Raw genomic sequence first — 9058 nt, forward strand, 5'->3', positions numbered from 1 at the left:
ATGGAAGTGGCTCTTAAACGGATAGATTATGAAGTAAAAATTCCAAATCAGCCACAAACGTGTGATTTCAGTTAACATCCCCTATCTGTAAAAAGGGAAATCAAACCAGTTATCTATTTGATAATTTTGTGAGGATTAAATTAATCAACGTCTATAAATTGCTCAGTCCAAGCTGGTGTGTAATAAATATTGAATAATTTATTCGTATTTTACCCAGTACATAGTAGACCAAAATCTGTGATGATCGCTGTTGTTGTTGTCATTGCCCTCCGCGCCGCCAGGAGCGCTGCCACCTCCAGGCGGACCAGGCCCGGGGTCAGGCTACAGGAAGTCCATCTAGCCGAGGCCGCCGCCATCTTTGCACATTGGCCCGCCTCACTGAGTAGATGTAGCTGTTTCGTGCAGTCTCAGAGGCAGACTCACTCGCGGCGACACCCTGACCTTGTCTCCTTTGGTGCTCTCTTAAGTAAACCGCCTTTGCCGAGGGTGATTCTTCAACTCCTTGGAAACACTAAAGCCGGCATCTTCCGGGTGCCGGCCTCGCTCCGTGACCTCGGGCGTACACTTCCGGGGACGCGAACGTGTCCCGTCGCCCCGCCTGCTCCCGCTCTCTCTTTCCGGTAGCGGAGTCTGGAGAAGACGCGCAGGTAGGAGGCCTGGGCGAGAACAATCGAGCGGCATCCTGCGGCAGGGGTCACCCGTCGGGGTCGGGGACGCGGGACTGGGGTGTTTCGTTGGAAGCCGAGTCAGTTGTGGGCGAGGGGCGCGGCCGGTCGACCCCAGAGTCAGGGGCGTGCCTTGTCTCGCAAGGTGGCGGTCTTCCCCGAGGAGGAGCCTGTGAAATGGGGCCGAGTGCGGTCGCAGCCCTGAAGGCTCTGCCTCCGCGCTGCCGCCACCGCCACATGTAAGGGACCGCACGGCTTGGTTGAGAAGGAGCGGGGCCGAGCGTGATGTGGCCTCGCCTCTTCTCCGCCAGGCTCTTGGGGCGTCGCGGGCCCGGCCTCTAATCCCCAGTTGGTTTCCTGATTTGGGAAATGGGATTACCTGTCGCTCCGATCCCACAGGGTTGTGTGAGGATTCACGGAGAGAATCAGGAGAAACGGCCCTCTGTTGGGTGCTGCCTAAGTCTGGGTGATTGCTAAACCTGGCACGTTGCGAATACTGGGCGCTTAGGACGCGCCGCGCGAACCCGGAGTCGGGGCGGGGGAGTGTGCATCCGTGTTTGCTGAGCACCTTTGCTGTGCGTTTATAATCTGTTCTCCAGGGACCATTGTCATCACTTAGGGCGACACGACACGGGGTGGGGAAACGGCACGTGGGCATTTGTTGAGGGACCGGTCGCCGCAGGCATCGGTGTTCGTGCTTCTTAGTTCAGATCTGCCGGAGTCTTTCTGGGCTTCATCAGGCAGAACTTAAACTTCTCTTCTGTGAGCTCCCCTGGCGACGTCCTTACAGTTCTTACTCTGTGGGACCTAATCTGAGTTCAGGAGCAGTTAACTTCATACACCCAAGGCCTACACTTGTGCGCGCATTGGGGAGATCCAGGGACCGGGAGACGTGGACTTCTCCGGGTGTGGAATTGTGGTTATTCGTGGAATAGAGGCATCTCGACGCAGGCCAGAGAGTGCTGGGCCGGAGGTTGGGACACTGGTTTTTAGGTTTGGTTTTGCCACTCTTTACAAACCTAGGCAACACTGTGTTTTGTCTTCATCTGGAAGGGTACAGCCGAAGTCATCGGAGCCCTCGTTATCTTTAGTGTCTTCTGAAGGTGTTGGGAAGCTGTTCTGATTCTTGAGTCTCAGCAGGGCCGGAAGGCCTGGGGCTTTGGTCAGAAAGGAGGTCCTCTTCTTACTTAGTCTTCGCATTATTATCCTCACCTGCTTTCCTCCTGTTAGCGTCTCCCTCCCCTGGAGTCTGTGAGTGTGTAATCGCACTTCCATTATATGCTGTGTCAGATAAGAGTTACCTGCTTTCACTAACATTGAGTTTTTGGGATGGGGCTTTTCTCTTAGCCTTCCAAGAGGAGATGTTTTATTGCCTTTAATGCTTGATTCTAGTAAAAATTTGAAGAATTTGGTTTTAATGAGTTGTGGAAGGATAGCAGGAGATCATATTGGCTTTTGGAAGGATCTGGTAGAGCACAGGATATGTAGTGAGAGATGAAGCTAGAGGGATATGTGGGAAGGGACCCTTGAGTTGTTTTTTTGTTTTTTAAGAATTTAATTATTTGAGAGAGAGAGACTGTGAGCAGGGGGAAAGGGAGAGGGAGAAGTAGACTCCCCGCTTGAGCAGGGAGTCCAACATGGGCCTCAATCATGACCTGAACTGAAGGCTTAGCCAGCTGAGCCACCCAGGTGCCCCAAGGTACCTTTGAATTCTAAGCCAAGAAATTGGTGCAGAGTTCAGGCAGCAGGTGCCTTCCATAAAGGGTCTTCAGGTGTCACCAGTTCATAAGTAGGTTGTTGGCCTTAACTGCCTACTAACCCTTTTGGATGTGATCTTAAAGTCTTTGAGCCTAACCTGTAAATGGTACTAGGGGGCCAGGAGACCAGAAACACTTCCTGGCACTGGAAGTATTGTGAGATGTAGACAGGGAATCTCTATTATTATTAACATGTAATGTAGTATTTGCCCCAGGGGTACAGGTCTGTGTATCATCTTCACCATAACACATACCCTCCCCTATGTCCATAAAACAGGGCATCTCTTAACTTGGTTTTCCACTCTGCTCTGCAACTGACTTGTTGTGTCATCCTAAACAGATCATTAGAAATTCCTCAGGATATGTATTGGCATCAGTAAAGCCCAGGGATAATGGCTTTGCCCAGGTTTGCAGAGTGGTCAGTTGAACTTGGAGGTCTCCAGAGACCTAAGCCAGTGTGTGTTTCAAGTTTTTGAGTCCACTTGGTAAAAATTTGAGGGATACTTACGATCTGCTTAGAACTCTAGGCTCCTTTCCTATAAGTGCTAGAGCTGTGCTTTCGGTGGATTCAGGAAAAAGGTTATCTCAAGGTACTTTGCTTTTTTACCCATCAATCAAAAGCCCCTAAATGCAGGGAGAAAAGAGTTTTAGGCAGAGATGAGATCTCACAGACTAGATAGAGGAAAACAGGACATAGAAGAGCAAAACTTGGGAGAATTCCTTCAATTGCTGGGAAGAAGGGGCTGGGGAAACCTTGTCCATTGCTAATATTGGATTCTTTTCCTTCTTTTAGAAATGGCACCTCGCAAGGGGAAGGAAAAGAAGGAAGAACAGGTCATCAGCCTTGGACCTCAAGTAGCAGAAGGAGAAAATGTATTTGGTGTATGCCACATCTTTGCTTCCTTCAATGACACTTTTGTCCATGTCACCGACCTTTCTGGCAAGTGAGTACTTGGGTGAAGAGGCACAGGCCAAACTGGTAAGGTCTGGAGGAAGAAATGCCCATGGAACTGGGTGGCAGTTTAAAGAGTCTTGAAAGAATTAAAAAGAATGTTCAGATAAGAAAATGTATTTGGTTGTTCAGCCACAAATACTGGGATTTCCCAAGCACTTTGGTTAGAAAGAGACACATTTTGTGCCCTTAATGACCTTAAAGTATAATCCTTGAATCTTCAGTCTTGGTATTTTGTAGGAGTGGGGGTGGGCAGGAAGTCCTCTCTGTGTACAGGTTCTGGCTGCCGTTAGCCAGTTTTTTTGTGACACGTGAAATCACTCAAATTCGAAGCTTTGGTTTTCTCATAATATTTGTGGTGAGGTTAATTGTGCCTGCCCCCTGGAACAGTTGGGAGGATTAAGTGCAAAAGTAAATTTATATTGTTAATACAGTGTTCGGTTACTTTGGGTCTTCATGCCCCATCAGGTGGACCTTCATCCTCTGCCATACCTGACTGGTACCATTTACTCAGTAAGAATGCGATAAGCATTCACAGTCCTTGGTGGATAAGAGAAATCACTGAGCTTTTGTTCCCAGGGAAACCATCTGCCGTGTGACTGGTGGAATGAAGGTGAAGGCTGATCGAGATGAGTCCTCTCCCTACGCTGCTATGTTGGCTGCCCAGGATGTAGCCCAGAGATGCAAGGAGCTGGGCATCACTGCCCTCCACATCAAACTACGGGCCACAGGAGGAAATAGGTACATGAGGCAGGGGCTGGGTGGTAAAATCCCTGGGCTTGGGAGCCAGAGCACTTAGATTTGAGGCTTGGTTTTTCTCTTGTGACTTTGTGCAAGATTCACGAGTGTGTTCAGATTCAGTAGTTGACTGCTGCAGCACTGTTTCTACTCGCCCCCCACCCACCAAGCTTACTGTTCATTGAGCACTCAGCTGCATACAAGGTTTTGTGTTCTAGGTGCTAGGAAAGAAGGATGGAAAAGGATAGCTATACCCTCTTCTCGTCCTGTGTAGAGGTGCCTAGACTGGTAGGACAGTCTGACTTTATTTTTTGTTATTATTTTTAAAGATTTTATTTATTTATTTGACAGAGACCACAAGTAGGCAGAGAGAGAGGAGGAAGCAGGCTCCCCGCTGAGCAGAGAGCCCGATGCGGGGCTCCATCCCAGGACCCTGAGATCATGACCTGAGCCGAAGGCATGTGCCCCAAGACAGTCTGTCTTTAAACAGCCTAAGTAGGGGTTCCTGTGCTTTCCATTTGTGGCAAGTGCTGGGAAGCAAGTACAGTGTGAGGGATGGGAGTTAGTGATAAAGTTTAATTTCATCTAAGACCTAAATACGCCAGGAGTTGGTCCAGTGAAGGAAGGGCAGAGGGGAGAATATTCCAGCCAGTTACAACTGCAGGGAAAAGGTCTTGAACGGGAATGAATTTGGCACATCTGTGGGAAAGAGTTGCATGTGGTATGATCAGAGAGATAGGCAGGAGCAAGTTCCTGCTAGGTATTAGGGGAAGCATAAGGATTTAGACTTTAGCCAAAGTGGGGTGGGGGCATAGGAACTTTTTAATAGTAATGACTTGATGAAATTGGGGTTTTGTTTTGATGAGAGAATGTGAGTGCAGAGGTGGGCGGGGGTGAAGCAGTATAGAGGGAGAGAGAATCTTAAGCAGACTCCATTGCTTAGTACGACCCTGAGATCATGACCTGAGCTGAAATTGAGTTGGATGTGTAATTGACGGAGCCACCCAGGTACTCCAGAGATGGGGGTTTTTTTCTGTTTGTTTGTTTTTTAAGATAACTCCTGCTTCAGGGCACCTGGCTGGCTTAGTTGATAGAGCACAAAACTCTTAACCTCAGTCATGAGTTCAAGCCTCACACTGGGCATATAGCTTATATTAAAAAAAAACAACAACAACAACCTATGCTGGGGCGCCTGGGTGGCTCGGTGGGTTAAAGCCTCTGCCTTCAGCTCAGGTCATGATCTCCGTGTCCTGGGATTGAGCCCCGCATCGGGGCTCTCTGCTCAGCGGGGACCCTGCTTCCGTCTTCCCTCTCTCTGCTTGCCTCTCTGCCTAGTTGTGACCTCTGTCAAATAAATAAATAATTAAAATCTTTTTTAAAAAAAACCTGTGCTTTGTGAGCAGCAGACCAAAGTGGTCCTCTGGAGAGATACTAGTGTTTTGGTTTTGGGTCGGGGAGCCGCTGGAAATGGACAGATTGCCCCCCAAAAATTACAGCCTTGGCAAGGACAGTCCGCTGCAGGCAAGAACAGAGCTTGAACTCTGATGCATGGGCCAGAAGTATGCAACAAAAACCATATGTAGCCCACTAAGCCTTAAATATTTATTTTTTGGTCCTTTCTGAAAAGTTGCAGATTCCTGAACTATAGAGGGTTGTGGAATCTAGAAAGAACCCCTAATGAGTTGGACAAAGCTTTTCTTAATGTAGGTCCTCATTTCCCTAGAACCAAGACCCCTGGACCTGGGGCCCAGTCAGCCCTCAGAGCCCTTGCCCGCTCAGGAATGAAGATCGGGCGGATTGGTAAGTGCATCCCTCTAGCTACCACTTGGATTTGCTTTGAGTCATTGACCCTAGAAAACTTGTGTTGTACCCAGTAGGATACAGAGCCTGGTCCGGGGCCTATTGGCAGTTAGGGTGCCAGAGGTAGTGGGGGTTGCAAGAGGCATCATATGACAGAATTTCTTCCAGAGCACCCCTGTCACCTTGATGTGAATGTTGACCGCGCAATTTCATTTCTGAACCTTTGCCCCACACTGCCTGGTGTGCAGGGCCTGAGACTGGCTTATGGAACTGATGGGAGATAATTGTCTGTCCTTTTCAGTGTTTCTTAAGGGAGTTGGCATTTTGTGTGGTCTGTCCCCTGAATTGTAAGACTGTCCGCATACTTGGTTTTTTCCTACTAAGTATTAGAGTGTGCTAGTCATTGTAACGATGAAAAATGAATGCAGGGAGCAGCAACTCCCGTGGCTGAGAATCGTGGCGAGTCCCCTACATCTGCCTAGTGTCTGCCCCCTCACACCCATGATCTCCTGGCCCCTTACTCCTAAGAAGGTATTAGTTCTTCCCTGTTTTTCTGCATGTAATAGCATCATATACTAACCCCCTGGTCTAGTTAACGGTTTATCTTTTTACCTTTTGAAAAGGAGGTAGTGTTCAGTTGCCCCTGTTTAGAATAATCTTTCCGCTAGAGAGTCCATGGGCTAGATGTCAGAAATTGGATATCTCCCCTCTTTGATCGTGTAAGTTGAGTGTCTTTTCTGAACCCTGGTTTTGCCTTCAGAAAAGTGAGTTCAGACCACCTCAGAAATGTTGAGGAAGCAGCAGATGGGGCAGTCCATGTCCATGTGTTACATACTGAGGATTCACATGGGGAGCAGCGGGATTCACTGTTGGTCTGTTTTCCACTGGTTTAGGGAGGCTTGGACTCTTTCCCATCCATCTCTAGGCAATGATGTTTTTTCTTCCTCCCTACAGAGGATGTCACCCCCATCCCCTCCGATAGCACCCGCAGGAAGGGGGGTCGCCGTGGTCGCCGTCTGTGAACAGGATTCCTCAAATTACTGTTTTCTGTTAATAAATTGCCTTTGTGTAAGCTATTTCGACTCTAGTCTTCTCTTTCAGGAATATTAGATTCTTTCTTCCTAGCTACATTTCACCAGGGTGGGAGACTCACTGGTGGTCACAGGTGCAGGACAGAGGAGGCATTTAGTAGATACGCAGCTTCAGAGGATATAGATAACTTGCCAAACAGGAACACAGGAGGGATTGGTTAGGCCCCTGATCTGTGACAGGGTGAGCCTGTGTTCTGTGAAGTGACTTCCTGGGAGGAGTCACCTAAGGAGAGGTGAGATGCCTGTGCTACAGGTGGGTCTCTTCCACACAGCTTGTTGTGGCCACCATCTAAAGCAGGCCAAGGCCTTAGAGACCTTGTTTTGAAAGCGGAGATGTTGGTTCCAAAAATGGACTAATTCTTAAAGAGCTGGAGCAGAGTGGAAACTGTTGAGCCAAGTGTAGTCTGAGCAGAAGAGGAGCCTTCCAGACTTGAGCCATATATAAACACATGTGGGTGTGTACTCGCCCCCCACACCTTCTGTGCAGAATTGGGAGCGCACTCTGCTGCGTCTTGCTTGTTCTCACTTGGCAGATCTTGGAGATTGTTCCACATCAGTACATAAAGTACATAGAGATTTGGTCACCCTACAAATACACACCAAGCCCTATTTTCATCAGTGATTAAAAAAAGTTTTTGCTCTCCGGAAGCTTGCATCCACCTCCAAGGACCCAGTGGCACCAGATGGTATGGAGTGTTCTGTGAGAGATTAGCATAGGGCCCAGTGATGGTGGCTGCTACGAAGTTGGGTGGTTAATAAAGTAAGCTGGGGAGAAGAAAATGTTATTAACGTAAGGAGGAGAAAAAACATGTACTTCCCTGTATTTTAAAAATCCACATGGGTTGAATTGCCCATGCAGTTCAAATATGTTGTTCAAGGTTTCAGCTATAGTCATTCAAGGAGAGGGGAGCATTTCAACTCTGTAATACTGTTTAAAAACCCATAACCTAGTTGGAGGACATTCTACAAAATACCAGTGCTTAAGTTGTCAAAAGTGATGAAAAACAAGGACAGAAGACCAGAAGAGATTATGGAGACAGAACTAAATACGGCGCTGGATCCTGAACCAGAAAGAGGGCGTTAGTGTGAAAACATAAAATCCAAGTAAGACCTGAAGTTCAATTAGTAATGTACCAACATTCGTTTCTTAATTTTGACAAATGTTTTGTGGTCGTGTAAGATGTTAACATTAGGGAAAGCTAGATGAGTGGTATATAGAAAAGCCATATATAATCTTTGCAACTTTTTGGCAAATCTAAAATTAATCCAAAGTAAAAATGTGAAGGGGGGAAAAAACGAGGGTACTACTTACGGTCAGCCTGGTTTCTGAGGCAAGGTATGTATAGACCCTCGAGTGGTAAACAGTCCTGGGCAAAAATAACCCAGTACCCCCAGCTTCAGACTCTAGTTTCGGCAAATGACGACTCAGCCACTGAGTGAAAATTTCTGTGATAATGGCTGCTTCATAGGGTATCCTAAGAAATAAGATTCAAGTGTTCAGCACAGTGCCTGGCTCTGAAGAAGCTACTGCTATTCTTATGCCTGTTGAGTTCTTATGCCAAGGAGCATGAATGACAGCTGGCTGGAATCCTGGTGGAAAAATGCTGGCAGTTGCTAGAGCATTCTTTTTATTTCCTGTGATGGGACTTTGCAACTTGTCCTGCTGTTTCCTGGTAACCAGGGATGCAATCAGGCAGGTCTTTGAAAGCAGTTTCTTCAGTGGTTTGGAAGGAGAGCCAATTTGCACAGCTTGGTTTGGAACAGAGTAGTCTGTTGGGCACAGGCACGCAGGGCAGGAGGACTGGATGAGCCGTTGCCTACCTGTGACTCGGACCGTGGGAGCCCAGCTTTGGCAGGTGAGCCTGATGACATGGGCTACAGCTACAACCCCGACCAAGCCCCTAGAAATGGTCTCTTCTGCCCTCCTGCCTCCTTTATCTGACCTGAGCCCCTGGAAGCCTCCTAAACACGCCTCCCTGTCTCCGCTGTGGCCCCTGCCCAGCCCTAGACCACAGGTTTTGTTACTGGTCCTGCCACACACTTCACCCTCTCCTG

At 48.1% G+C, this 9058-nt stretch overlaps 1 protein-coding gene across 1 annotated transcript; it reads left to right on the forward strand.

Moving 5' to 3' along the window:
* Positions 1-240: 240 nt before the first annotated feature.
* On the forward strand, positions 241-6988 carry RPS14 (ribosomal protein S14). Its single transcript, XM_032337313.1, is given in 6 exon segments — positions 241-531; positions 533-647; positions 3216-3366; positions 3954-4115; positions 5836-5912; positions 6867-6988. Coding segments are annotated over 6 exon segments (864 nt in total). The 3' UTR covers positions 6935-6988.
* The last annotated feature ends 2070 nt before the right edge of the window (positions 6989-9058 follow it).

The sequence above is a fragment of the Mustela erminea genome, chromosome 3, assembly GCF_009829155.1.
Source record: "Mustela erminea isolate mMusErm1 chromosome 3, mMusErm1.Pri, whole genome shotgun sequence".
Lineage (NCBI taxonomy): Eukaryota > Metazoa > Chordata > Mammalia > Carnivora > Mustelidae > Mustela > Mustela erminea.